General features: G+C 45.1%; 1 protein-coding gene across 1 annotated transcript in view; it reads right to left on the bottom strand.

Annotated features, from left to right (window-relative positions):
- The window catches only part of ANKRD29 (ankyrin repeat domain 29), a 42,564-nt gene extending 34,355 nt beyond the window's left edge, over positions 1 to 8,209 (bottom strand). Inside the window, exon 1 of the mRNA XM_065889462.1 lies at positions 7,718 to 8,209. Within this exon, the coding sequence (XP_065745534.1) occupies positions 7,718 to 8,209 (492 nt within the window). The remainder of the gene's footprint in view (positions 1 to 7,717) is intronic.
- Between the last annotated feature and the right edge of the window lie 6,612 nt (positions 8,210 to 14,821).

Genomic DNA, 14,821 nt, shown 5'->3' with positions numbered 1-14,821 from the left:
CATGACAAGCTCTCCAGCCAGGAGCCTCTCCTGCCTTTGGGATGGCCTCGGGGATTCCTCTCCTGCACGGGCTACACATCCTGGTTTCCTACAAGGTTCTAGAAACTGAGCTTTGGGAAAAGGTGTAAATCCTTCTTTTTTCCCTCAAGAGCTTGATATACTGGGAGGTGGAGGCATGATAGAGTAGTTGATTTGGGGTGAGAGAGAGCTGAGTTCAAGTCCTGGCCCTGCTACTTCCCGGTTCTGGGACCTTGGGCAGGTTATTTAATTTCTCTCTGCCCTAGGAAAGTGAGAATGATATTAATAGTGGTAGTATAGTCAGTATCCTTGGGGGATTGGACCCCCTGCGGATACTGAACTCTGTGGATGCTCAAGTCTCTTATATAAATCGGCACAGTATTTGCATATAACCTATGTATCTCCTCCCACGTACTTTAAATCATCTCGAGATTACCTGTGATAGCTTACACATGTAAATGCTATGTAAATAGTTGCAAGTGCAGGTCAAATTCAAGTTCTGCTTTTGGGAACTTTCTGGAATTTTTTTTCTGAATACTTTTGATCTGTGGTTGAATAGGCAGATGTGGAACCTGCAGACACGGAGGGTCAACTGTACCTCTGTCATGGGCTGTTAGAGGATAAATGAAGTAATACATGCAAATGCACTTTGACAGCAAACGCTCAAGAGATGCGAGCTCTAGATGCACAGTCCTCACAGCCCTTTAAAAGACTTGTCCAGGAGAATTCACTTGCTTGGTTGCTGGCATGTGCTCAGGAGAGTGGCAATGGCCAGGGGCTAGGACTAGAGGTACCAGTCAACCTTGATCTGTGCTCCAATGGCTTTATGGGCCAGTAGGAAACGAGCATCCCAGGCATGCAGAGTGCTGATGCAATGACATGGGGGCATCCTGGGAACCGTCACTAGCTCAGAAGGGCTGGAGTGAAGGACGTTGGGGGGAGAGAGGGCAGGAGATGCTGGAGGGCAGGTAGTCAGGGCCACATCTTGAAGGACTTGCTGTGCTATGTGATGGAGCTTGGCCTTCATCCGGTGGGTACTAGGGAGTCAAGGAAGGTGGGGAGAGACCACCAGTTTTGCATTTTAGAAGGTCCCCGTGGCAGCCTCAGGAAGAATGGACTGAGGACTGGAGCCAGACCGAGATTAGTGTCTACAAGGTTAGGAGACACTGTACAGACAGGGAAGAGATGGTGAGCTGAGGCTACGATCGTTGGGACAGCAGGATGAGACAGACGGGGGAAATTTCAAGGAGCTAAACCGAGTAGTCTCGGTGTATGACTGTCTGTGCAGGAGCGGAGGGAGAGAAGGAGCCTGGTGGATGTGGTGCCACTCATGGAAGTCGGAAGCTCCGGTTGAAAGGCAGATTATGGGGAAAAGTGATGAGTTCAGCTTTGCACATGCCGAGTTTCAGATGCCTATGGGGCATCTAAGTGGAAATGTCTAGCAAAGCAATGCGTAAGTTCTCCTATCACACTGCGGCCAACCCATTTTACTGGAGTGCAGGAGTCCTGAGCTAATACTTACCAAGTGCTTATTGCGAACCAGTGGCACATCCTCTTCAGACTAGCTCATCTAAGGCTCATCTCAGCTCAGGGAAGTGGGTGCATTATTATCCCACTGCTCAGGTGACGTAAGTGAGAAGCGAGAAGCAACAAGGCAGGCTTCAGCCCCAGGCAGTCTGGTGCTTGAGGCTGGGCTTTCAGTCATCCTATCGTCCTGCCTCCTGCGGAATTCTCCTCCAGAGACAGCAAGGAACAGGCAGTGTGGACCCCAGTGACCTCCTTCCTACCCTCATTCCAAGTCCTCTTCTGCCAAGATGGAAAGTCCACCGACCTTCTTTCTTTTTGGGGTCTACAGACCATATTGCCTGGTGAACTTCCAAACCTCCTCTGGGTACAATCTGCACATAATCATAAAATGCTGTTTACATAGGGCAGCCCTTTAAGTCTTTAAAGGAGCTGATGCACGTGAAAATGCTTCACACAAATCTTAAGGCACTTCGCCAATCGTGTGATTACTATTTAACCTCTTCCTTGGTTTTTTGGGTCTCTGCAAGCAGGCTGTTGGCTGTGACATTGTCATCACAGCAGTGACAACCTATGTTGGGTTCTTGCTCTGTATCAGGCAGTGTGCCGAGTACTCTCACTGTTCTAACGCTTTTAATTCCCAGAAAAACCCCATGAGGTAGGTGTTACTGTTCCCATTTTTAAGATGAGGAAACTGAGGCACAGAAGTGACTTATGTAAGGTCATCCAGCTAGGAAGTAACGGGATTCAAACCCAAGTCTGTTTGGGTCCAGAGTTTGAGATCCTATATCTCATCCGCTGTGAGAAAACCTGAGTATAACCTTCCACATATGCTGTCTTCCCTTCTCTTTTTCCCCCCTATTTACTGCCAGAATTTTGGCTCACACAGTGGTCATTAGCACACTACCAGAAATTAAATACAGGAAGGAAGGGGAGAGAAACACAGAAGGGAAGTTGTTACTTGTACAGAACTGGAATTCTGATTAAAAGCTAAGAGGGGGTAGAGATCTAAACTACTCGTTTAAAAAAGGGTTAAGAATAATGTGGATTTCATTTGTATAATTAATCTAATCAAGAGAACATTAGCTTTGTTCAATGATGAATTTCTCTGATGTTCGAAGCCACATTAAACAGGGGGATAAGGAGGGTTGAGAGACCACGGGCAGGAGGAGGTTTTTGATATGTCACCATTCCACTTCCTGCTAAATGGCTGAAATTTACAGAATTGCTTAATAAACATGAACTGAGAATTAACCCTGTGTTGTAAGTATCATTACACTTCTGTAAGCGATAGGAAACCTAAGAGCAAAAAGTAAGTGATTTATTCACCCAGGCATTCTGCCTAAGAGGTAGGCCTGTATAACACTGGCGTTTCCAAACTCAGAACTCAAGACCACGTTTAAAGTCTGTTTGACACATATATGTTCCGAATAGGCCAATCGATAGAGGTAGAAAGTAGTTTAGCAGTTTTCTGAAACAAGGATGTTTGGAGGAATACAGTCACTGCTAAGAGGTATATAGTTTCTTTTTGGGGTGATTAAAATATTCTAGAATTGATTGTGCTAATGGCTGTACAACTCTGTGAATATGCTAAAAACCACTGAAACGAACACTTTAGCGGGGTGAACTATATGGTATGTGATCTGTATTTCAATAAAGCTGTTAAAAAAAATAAATGGCTTTGTTAATTTATTCTCCTGTGGCTCATCCAAAAAATTTCAGATGATTGATGAACTGGAGTTGATTTTGAGATAATTTACATACCTTCAGAACACAGATGGAACATACAAGTTCCTGTACGTCTGGCCAAGACATGAACAATTTCCATCACCAAGATGAAGCCTGGAATTGAGATGCTTTATCCTCTTGGGTAAGACAGGCTCAAGAAAGACCTAGGTATTATCCTTTATCTAGTGATGATTCCCCTGGGATGGTGACCTCCCTCATTGGGTTAGGGTCTAACCCCCAAATTGTGCCAGACTTTTGGCAACCTCAGCCCTGGAGAAATAGCTGTTATAAAGACAAAAGTTAATGTACTGAAATCCACGAGCTTCATTCCACAAAAAGACTCAGACCTGCACTTTGAGTTTGCTTTTACTTTAAAAACAATTCCAACAAACATGTATCTCTTTTCCCAACCAGAACAAATTGGGAGTTGCCAAGGGTGAAACAGGAAGTTTACTGGAGAGGCAAAGCGCTACCAGCAAGAAGGGACTGCTGACAGCACAATGGACGAAGGATAAAAAAGGGTGTCCACATGGTTCAGAAGCAAATAGCCCTACAAGTGGTGACTCAGTCATCGAGAAGAAGTGAAATTGTGGTTTCTAACGCTCTGTTGATCCTCCCACAGACTCAGCCAACAATGCTGGGTCTTTTCAATGCAGGCCTTGGAGATCCAGGGCCTCGGGGCTACAAGCCTTTCAGCTGCCCATGAAAATGAAACAGTTAATCTATGGCTCCAAAATCAAAGTTAACGAAAACATCATTCAGTATGTACGAAATGTAACATGTGGTCAACTTTACTAATTGCTAAAATTGGTATTCATAAAATACCGCTGACACATGTACATAATCGGCAGGGCTGATTTTCTCACTAGACAAGAACTACTGAATTGCAGAAAAATCCTGGACAAATGTAAATTAAATGTTATTTGTTGCTAAATAAGTTAAAAAGCAATAGCATACAAATCCTTCCAAAAATGTACAATAAAAGTGCTTGTGGGATCTTAGTTCCCCAAACAGGGATTGAACCTGGGCCCCTGGCAGTGAAAGTGCTGAGTCCAAACCACTGGACTCAGTCCAAATTCCCTGGCCAGGGAATTCCCAAAAGTTGCTATTCTCATTGTGGGCTAAGGGTACATTTTAATATGTTTGGTATGATATGAGCTGGGGCTAGTGCAGGGTTAGTCACCGGCCTGTGACTCTGCTCCCCTCCCCCACTCCCCCTCAAGCCTTCCCTCTGTGCCTTTTGGAACTCCTCCACTTGCTGGAAAATCAACTGTCTTTCTCCTTCACTTAGCACCGAGCTTCCTCTGCCTCCCTGGTGGAGGCTGGGCCTGCTCTCACCCCAGCCCTAGGGTGAGGAAGCCTGACCTGGCTTCCAGACACTGCCCTTCTCACCAGGTGTACATCTCTGCTGCTTCAAGACTCAGGCCATCCTACCTTCTCATCCTCTGCCTCACCTCAAGGTAGTTGTCGCCTCCTGACATTTTCTTCACTGAAAATGAACATTTTCTTCACTGGAAATGTTGGCACCTTCCTTTCTGCCCACCCCAAATTCTGACCGCATCCTGGCCTTCACTGTATAACACATCAATATCTCTGCCCCTCCCACCTCCTGAGAACTTCAGCACTCAGCTCAATCACCCCCTCCATGTGCAAGCCTTCTCAGCACTCCCTGTTGTCATCTTAAAATACTTTTTTATTGAGATATAATGTACATACTATAAAATTCATCCTTTTAAAGCATATAATTCAGTGGTTTTTAGTTTAATCTCAAGGTTTCACAACCATCACCACTATTCCAGAACATTTTCATCAACCAGGAGAAACCTCGTACCTATTAACAATCACTCCCCATCACCCCCTTCTTCCCCCAGTCCCTGGCAACCACTAAGTTACTTTCTGTCTCTATGGATTTGCCTATTCTGGACATTTTGTATAAATGGAACCATGTAATACATGGCCTTCTGTGTCTGGCTTTTTGCACTTAACATAATGTTTTCAAGGTCTATGCATGTTGCTAGGTATGAGTGCTTCATTCCTTTCGTTGGTTGTATGATATTCCATTATATGGATATACCATGTTATGGACTGAATGACTGTGTCCTCCCCCCTCCAAGTTACTATGTTGAATTCCTAACCCTCATTGTGATGATATTTGGAGGTGGGGCATTTGGAGATAATTAGGTTTAGATTAGGTCCTGAGGGTGGAGCCCCCATCGTGGGGTTAGTGCCCTTACAAGAAAAGGAAGACATTAGAGCTCCTTCTCTCCCCTTTCTGAGGAGATAGCCAGAAGGTGGCTGTTTGCAAGGTAGGAAGAGGGTTCTCACCAGACACTGAACCTGCCAACAGCTTGATTGTGGACTTCCCAGCCTCCAGCACTGTGAGATATAAATTCCTGACATATGTTTTCATTTCTTGTGCATATACACCTAGAAGCAGAATTGTTGGGTCATATGGTAGCTCTATGTTTAACTTTTTGAAGGATGACTAGACTGTTTTCTATTATGGCTGCATCATTTTATATTCCTACCAGTAATGTATGAGGGTTCCAAATTCTCCACATCCTTGCCAACACTTGTCATTGTCTGTCTTGTTGACTGTAATCATCCTAATGGGTGTGAAGTGGTATCTCATTGTGGTTTTGATTTGCATTTCCCTGTTGACTAATGATGTAAAATATCCTTTCAGTGGCTTATTGGCCGTTTGTATATCTCCTTGGGAGAAATGTCTATTCAGATCCTTTGACCATTTTAAAATTGGGTTGTCTTGTTTATTGTTGAGATGTCTATTATCATTTAAAGATGCTGAAGTCTCTACCATTTTAAAGCAAACAAACCCTTGGCCAAGTCTGGATTCCTGCTGCAGCCACCGTTCCCGCAGAATTTTTTGAGAGAGTTCTCTCCACTTGTGGTTTCCACCCACTCTCTTTTCAAGCTATTACAATCTGGCTTCTGAACTCAACATTGCATTAAAACTGCTCTCAGCAAGGTCACCAGAGCCTGTTTTGTTACAAAATTCAAGAGGCACTTTTCGATTCTAAGCTTGTTTGATTTCTCTGTGGTATTTAACTCTGCAGCCCTCTCTGCCTTTGTGGAAAGACTACAGATTCTTGGCTTAATGATAGCACACGCTTCTGATTCTTCTCATACACTTCTGTCTGCTCCTCCATTTTCTCAATGGGTTTCCTTTATTCTGCTCATTCTTAAAATCTTGAGCTTCTTTAAGATTTTGTCCTCAGTCCTCTTTTTTATTTTTTAATAAATTTTATTTATTTATTTATTTATTTTGGCTGCATTGGGTCTTGGTTGCTGCGTGTTGGCTTTCTCTAGTTGTGGCGAGCGGGGGCTACTCTTCGTCGCGTTGCGCGGACTTCTCATTGCAGTGGCTTCTCTTGTTGCGGAGCACGGGCTCTAGGCTCGCGGGCTTCAGTGGTTGTGGCACGCGGCCTCTGGAGCACAGGCTCCGTAGTTGTGGCACACGGGCTTAGCTGCTCCATGGCATGTGTGATCTTCCCTGACCAGGGATCGAACCTGTGTACCCTGCATTGGCAGGTGGATTCTTAACCACTGCGCCACCAGGGAAGCCCAGTCCTCTTATTTTCTACCTTTACGTGATCTCACTGGGCAATCACATTCATCCCCAAGGGTTCAATGACCACTTAACACTGCTCACTCCTAAATCTCATCTCTATCTCCTGCCTAGACTACTCTCCTGGGCTCCCGGTTTGTACATCTGTCTAACCAACATCTCTACTTGGACTCCTATCCATCCTTAAACTTGACATGTCCCACCCCAAACATTTTATCTTTACTCCTCTGGCCTTCCCTAACTCAGTGAATAACATCAATTACCGAATTCTGCTGATTAAAAAAAAATTTTGTCACACATTTGTCTGCTTCCTTCCATCCTCAAAACCTGTGCCCTAGTCTGGTACCATTTAACAAGATGACCCCAGCATCATCCTGACTGGTCTCCCAGCTCCATTCTCTTCTCCAAACCGTAGCCAGAGATCTTTCTAACATGCAAATCTCACCGTGTCATTCCTCTGCTTACACGAGCTACTGTAAGAGGTGGGATTACACTGGCTTTGGAGCCAGACACACCAGGGTTTCAATCTGAACACCATTCACACACTGGCTGCACGGCTGTGGGAGGAGTTATTTAACTTCTCCATGTTTTAGTTTTCTTATTTGGAAAAAAAAAAAAGTCGGGGGCACCAAAGTACCATCTCGTGGGTCCTCCTGAGGATTCAGAAGATGCTCCATGATGCCCTTGGTTCAGAGTCGGGCACATTTTATGTGCTCAATACATCTTAACTACTATTTTTATTAAAACCTTCAATAGAGGCATATCAGTGAACCTCATTTTCATCCTAAAATGTGGGTGTTAAATGAATGACTTTAATAACCTCTTTGGACACTGAAGTCTGGTAATCAATCGCAGCTCCACTCTGCGCTCGTCACTCAGCTTCAGGGTCAAAAAAAGTCCTGTGGGTAGAAGGCAGCAGTGGTGCGGCTGGCGTTCGGGAACGCGGACGCAGGATCGGGCATCGGTGCCGCAGCCCTGGTCCCTGCGAGGGGCGGCCGCACAGGAGCGCAGACCCAGGGCTTCTTCCCCGCCCCCCGCCCGACTGTTACCCCGGCGACAGTGCTCGCCGCCCCTGCGCCCCGCGGCCGGGCTCACCGCACCTGCAGCCAGAAGTACTGAAAGCCTTTCGGGCAAACACCGCACCCCTAGACCACAAACCGCAGGAGCCATCCAGGCCCGGTCGCTCCCTCCCGTCCCCCGCCAGCCCCGCCGGAACGGCGGCCACCCCTCCCTGCGGGCCCGCGGCGGCTCCGGGCGGACGGTGGGTGCGGGCCCCGCCGCCGCAGGTCTGCCGCCCGCCCGGCGCTCCCTCCCGGAGCCCGCGGCGCTCACCTTGAACGACATCCTGCACATGTCCGCGGCCGCCCCGCCGGGACCGGTGCGCTTCCGGCCCGGACGCCCGGCCCAGCCCTCCCCCGCTCACCCGCCGCCTTCCGCAGAGGGGCGGCCTTCCCGGCGCCGCGCGCTCTCGCCGCAGCAGACGGGGCCGGGGCGGGGGGAGAGAAGAGGGGAAGGAGGAGGGGCGGGGGGCTCACACGCGACCGCCCTCCGCGTACCTACCACACACACACTCCCAACTCCGCATGCACTGTGCACACTCTACACACACACAGGTTCATACATCCACCACTGCACGCTCACAACCTCACATCACTCTTCACACATCCGGGCTCACTCTCTCCCACTCCATCCCACTCCAAACTGTACACCTCACACTGTGCACACTTTCCAGGTTACACACACTCAACCCTAGCCCCACGTTTTAAACCTACTTGATACTCCGTGACAAAGTTGATTTAAGCTAGCTGCATTCATTCACAGGAGAAATAAGCATATTAATGATTCAAAAGTTGGATAAAAATGTTTTCTATTGTAGTTCAATGTGCTAACATCTTTATATGTCATGTGTTATGAAAATTTTTCGTATGCACTAAAAACTTAATTAAAAAAATTTTTGGTTCAGGAGGAAAAGAAAAAGACACACCCACACCCCTCACACACCCACCTTCTCTCTCATGCACACACTCCATGCACATCCACAGTCCTCACACACATACACTGCAGTCTCTACACAGACTCTACATTCCACGCACACAGGTTCACACACAATACATAATTCCAAACTCACATCCATGTATACACAGTACACACACATCCACACACACCCACATCCTCCAAAAGGGCATGGTCTTCATCAGATGACTCTTAACCTTCATTACAGCACAAATATGATGATGATGGAAATGAAACATAAGAAAAATATTCACCCATCATCCCACCACTCTTTCAAATAACCATTTTCAGTTTTGTTTCTGACCTTCTAGGTTTTCTTTTCTTTTTCTTCTTTTTCTTCTTTTTCTTTTATAAGAATCTGGGATTTTTCCTCCTGGGGAAAGAGCTGGGAAACAAGCCTTTTGACTGAAGGAATGATAAGTGGTATTTTCCTTTTTGAAGGTGGAGGGCACAGTTTGAAATAGACACATATTCCTCTTTTTACCACACCGACCACCTTCTCCCCTTGGCCTTATCCTGCACACCTTGCAGTATCACAGGAGCTGTCCACTCCCTCGAACGTACTGCTTGCTAATTGCCCAGGGTTGGTCTGAGGGGAGTAAAAGTGGGAGAGTCGTATTTTTTAAATTAAAAAATATATTATTTTTAAAGTATAAACAGCAATAATATCCTTTCTAGAAAATTCGAACGCTAAAGTAAAAGTGAACGTCTCACACCCTCACACTACAGGAATCCATTCATCCTCCCCCTCACCTCTGTTTGAGCCTCCTTCTTTTTTCCAATGAATTTGTAATGATTTTTTAATTTAAAAGTTAAAAAAAAAACTACAAATTAAAGTTCATAAAGAGCATAAAAATATTTATCTTGTATGGATAAATTGTATTACTTTGTGTTTAAAACAATTTTAAGGAAAAAAGTTCTAAAATTTGATAGGAATTTCTAATTTTTAAAATCAAGATAGACTCAGGGACTTCCCTGGCGGTCCAGCAGTTAAGACTCCGCCCTTCCACTGCAGGGGGCGAGGTTTTGATTCTTGGTCGGGGAACTAAGATCCCACGTGCTGCATGGTGCTGCCAAAAAGTAAAAAAAAAAAAAAAAAAAGACTCAAAACTTTTCCCCTGCCCTGGGTGTCTACGGATGAGATAGTTTTGAAGTAGCTACATGACATTATTATATAAAATCAAGCATTGGAAGTTTTGCTTTATTAATAGTTTTGAAAAAAAGAGGAAGGGAAAGAATTAATATTTTGAGTGCTATGTACCAGGAGCTTCCCTTGTAAAAATGCTATGAGGTGTGTATTATGCTCAGTCCACAGCTGGAAAAAACTCTTTCTGAAAGATGAAGTAATTTGCTAATGAGTGGTCAGCCTAGACCTTTAATTAGGTCTTTCTGTGGGCTTCCCTGGTGGCGCAGTGGTTAAGAATCTGCTTGCCAGTGCAGGGAACATGGGTTCGAGCCCTGGTCTGGGAGGATCCCACATGCCGCGGAGCAACTGGGCCCATGCGCCACAGCTCTTGAGCCTGCACTGCAGAGCCCGTGAGCCACAACTACTGAGCCTGCGTGCCACAACTGCTGAAACCCGCGCACCTGGAGCCGGTGTTCCGCTGTGGGAGAAGCCACCGCAATGAGAGGCCCGTGCGCCGCAGCCAAGAGTGGCCCCGGCTCGCCGCAACTAGAGAAAGCCCGCTTGCAGCAATGAAAACCCAACACAGCCAAATAAATTAATTAAAAAAAAAAAAAGTCTTTCTGGCTTCAAAGCCTGTTTCCTTTCCACTCAGACTTGTTTTGGACATTGTCTCTGGCCAGGCTGCTGATGGGATTCTTGTCAAAGGAAAAAAAGTGCCTGAATACAAAGTTTAAATGGTTAAAAAAAAAAAAAAAAGAATGTACACCATCCCATACACGTGGCTCAGCTTGTCTTCATGAAAAAGCCCCCAAACAGAGCAAATCTCTCATGACCACAGCCAGGCACCTCCTTCTAAGGTCTTCTACTCTGGAACTTAGCAGGAACCCACCAGGCCTAACACAGGAAATTCAATCCCTGTAGCCCCACCCTCCATATTCAAATACTTTCTCACTCCCCCAAAAGAAGGGCTCCACACTTGTCCTAGGCATCTCCTTGTTATCATCCTCCCTCCCATCCCCATGGCTCGCTCGTGTCTTCCCTCTTCTGTCTGCCCTAACCCCAATCTTGACCTGGCGGAGTTACTCCCAGCTCAAGTCCCTTCCTGCGTCCTGCCCCTCAGCCATCTCTCTCCCAACTTTGTTGAGTTCTTGCTGTAATTCTGCTCTGCACCACATCCGTTAGCCCGAGGTATTCCTCTAGACTTTGCTTCTGTTACTTTTGACTCCTCCAGCGGAGTCTAAATTCTTCAAAGTCAGACTCTGAGTCTTATAATATGTCTTTTATTTTTTTTTCAGGGGTTAGTTTACGGCTGGAGATACGGTAGGTGGTCGAAATGTATTTATTGTTGATTGAATAGAAGATTCAGGAATTGTATTCTCCACATCTACACGGTCAGAAAGCCCACCACTCCTTTGCAGACACCCATGGCACATAAGCGCAGCCATCTGAGTTCATTTCAAATGAGGCCATGTTTGTTATCACCGCGGTTTATACCAGCACAGACTGTAATGTGTTTATTCTGGGTTTTGCACTCTCAGTTTACGCCCTAGCAGGACTTGCTCTAGTCGGTCCGGCTGGTCTACAAACTTTCTTACCTAAGCTAGTGACAGTGCTTGATTTGGGGGTGAGCGTGTGGCACATTTTGGTCTCTGAGACATGAAAGGAGGTGTGCTGGGGGCTTCTGAGAAAGATTTCCTTGCTTCTAAGAGACATACCCAGGAGGAGAAAGTCTTTTCTTCCTTGTAATGCTGTCCTGAATGGATGTGATGCCTGGAATTGCTGCAACCACCTCGTGACCATGAGGGGAGCTATCTTCTGAGGGTGGCAGAGCAAAGAGATGGTGTCACTAAGGTCTGTGTTGACCAACTGGGGCTGCCCTGTCCCAGGACTTCTTGCTGTTTAAGCTACTTTCCATTGAAAGTATTCTGATCCTGGGTGAGAATGAAAGCAAGGGGTGGGGGGCAAAGGGTCAGGAACTTAATCCATATTGATTAATGTCCATTATTTGCTGGCATTTTAAATGTGTCATTAAATTTTACTCTCATTCCAGCTTTATATGAAAGCGTTCTTGATGATGAAACTGAGACTCAGAGTGGATGAGAACTTGTTTATAATCACAGGGACTAAAAGTAAGAAACTGGTATTTGAATCCAGGCAAATTTGAGAGTAAGACTCCTGCTCTCTCCACTATGCTATCTTTCCAGGTCTGTATATAACAATGATATATATATAGTATATATAGTATATATATAATATTTATATATAATATATATATATAAACATATATATATAAAATAATGATAATAGAACAATAATATATGACAAAGATATATAACAATGACCTTTAATATAAGTTCCTAGAGTTATCAGTTGCTAACTATGCCCCGATCTTTTAAAAAGCATATAATAACATAATTGGAATCACGTGTATTCTGCTTTTTTACAAACATGCTAAAGAGGACACTTTCCTCTGGCATAAAAATTCTTTGAAAATCTTGCTTTTAATGATTGCATTTAAAATTGAGGTATACTATAATTGATTTAACCTTTATCCTATTACAAGACCTTTCATTGCTTTTAGTTTTGCTATTAAAAATAATCCTAGAATAATTATTTCATACCTAAATTTTATCCACACCTCCCACTATTTCATACTAGGATAAATTTCTAGAATTCCAGAGCCCAAGCATGTGAACATTGTAAAGGATGGTAATTCATATCTACCAACTGCTTTACAGAAATTCTCGGCCAGATTTATACCTCCATCCAGGCTGATTAAATTATTATTTTGGATTTTTCTGAATGCTGACTGTGTAGGCAAACATTATATGCACTAAGCTTTCTACTTATTTGTTTGCTTATTTATACCCCTGCCAGACATTATTTAAATTCTCTTCAAGAATTGCATAGAATAAAACGGGGTAAAAATAAAATAAGAAATAAGAAAAAATGGGACAAAGAGAAATTGAAAACAAGAAAGATAACACAAAGCCAGGAATAAGAGAGAACACAAAAGGGGAGGCAGGAGGGACACACTTGGCTTTTCAACAACCAACACAGAGCCGGGACACCATCATTTTTATGGTTCATGAGTGTCCCTAAGATCAAAACTCTCCAGTTGCCCCTGAAAGGGTCAACTATTACAGGCAGAAATAAAACTATACAGAGCAACGCACAGCTTCCTCAGCATTATCTTTATGGTAAATGCATTGGTAAATTTCACAGAGCTGATGTGGGGCTATTCCTTCACGCAGGCTGACAACCTAACATCAGAGGAATTCAGGAGAACTCAAAACTGCGCAGCTTAGGTATAGCATCTGCTGGGCTGGCTTCCAGGAGGTTGGGGGGACCACAGACCCTTAAATGGTCCTCTGTAAATACTGTTCTTCTCAAGTCATTGAATGGCTCAGTTTGAGGTTCATTTTCCAGCTGGTACCTGGAGCGCAATGGCTTAGGCATGGAGTTAAATCACGTAAACATGGAAATGAGAGCTGCTTTCTAATAATAGCTCAGAAACCTGACATGAACTTAAATGGGAGACTACCCACCCAGCCAGAGAGTAGATAAAGCCCTGGACGAACCCAAGATGGATGCTACTGAGCCCTGGTAAAGACAGAGTGCTTGACCATGGACATCAAGTCTCAATATGGCCAGAACTTTCCATCATGAGCTAGGTTCTGTCATAAGCTTGGGCGGACCCAGCAATAATCCATCAGAAGGTGGAAGTGGTACATCTGAGGTTGAGTCTGAGCAGGATCAGAGGGCACAAGCAAACCTGTACGACTGTACCTCTCGGCTTATACTTGCTGATCTGTGGGGAAGCCCTTTGGCCAACCAGATGCATCAGAAATGAGCTGAAGCAGGGGTCTTGGCCTGCCTGGTAGGATGGGGGATGTATATGTGTATAAGCTGATATGGATGGTGGCTGCACTGTAGCCCCATTCAGAGGTGGCTTGAAAAACAGAACTGCCGGTGGAGGACACGGTCATCCACTTTGCATGGAAAGAGAAGTGGCCCAAGGTGAGTCTATCTATGACTCACAGCAGAGGAGAATGGCTGGACCTGTAGTCATGTCCTAGGAAGAAGAAGTGTTGGAGGACTGGGGAGAAGGAGCTCTGGAGGAGTCCTGTGGGTGACTCATGGGTGTGGGCAGAAAGTAAGAAGAGATTTGTAATACACATTAATGCTCAACAGAGAGCATTCCCCACAAGAAAGGCACTAAATGACCAAACAGAAAAAATAACTTACCAGCTGACATCAACCAGCCTCTATCATTGGCCTCCCCAGTGCTGGCATGACGGGCTTGTGAGCGATGCAGCTGTGGTGGCAGGGATGAAGGTCATTGAATGGGCCCAAGGGTATGGGATCCTACTTACCAAGCCTGATCTAGCTACTGTGGCCACTACATGGCAAATAACAGGCCTCAATACTGAGCCTCCAGTATGCTGTCATCCCTTGAGGAGATCGCCTGGCCATTCGCTGGCAAATTGACTATATTGGACATGTTTCATCCTAGAAAGCCAATGATTTCTTTTGGTAAGAATAGACACATTCTAGGTATGGGTTTGCCATTACTCCTGCCTGTGGGGTGTCAGCCAGCACCACTATCTGGGAGCTTATGGAGTGTTTGTTGGACTAGTAGACTAGCACAGGATCCAGAATAATGTTATGTTAAACCAAGAGACCCACTTTACAGCAAAGGAGGTACCGTCATGGGCTAAAGCCCATGGCATTCACATTACCCAAAGCTGACACACATTTCAGTGTTGGGGGTGGCTTGTTGAAGGCATAGCTGAAGGACCAATTTGGAGATGGTATTTTACAAG

Source organism: Phocoena phocoena, chromosome 13 (genome assembly GCF_963924675.1).
Source record: "Phocoena phocoena chromosome 13, mPhoPho1.1, whole genome shotgun sequence".
In the NCBI taxonomy this organism is placed as follows: Eukaryota; Metazoa; Chordata; class Mammalia; order Artiodactyla; family Phocoenidae; genus Phocoena; species Phocoena phocoena.
Note: the sequence above shows the minus strand (reverse complement) of the source record. Positions and strands in the feature narration are given on the sequence as shown.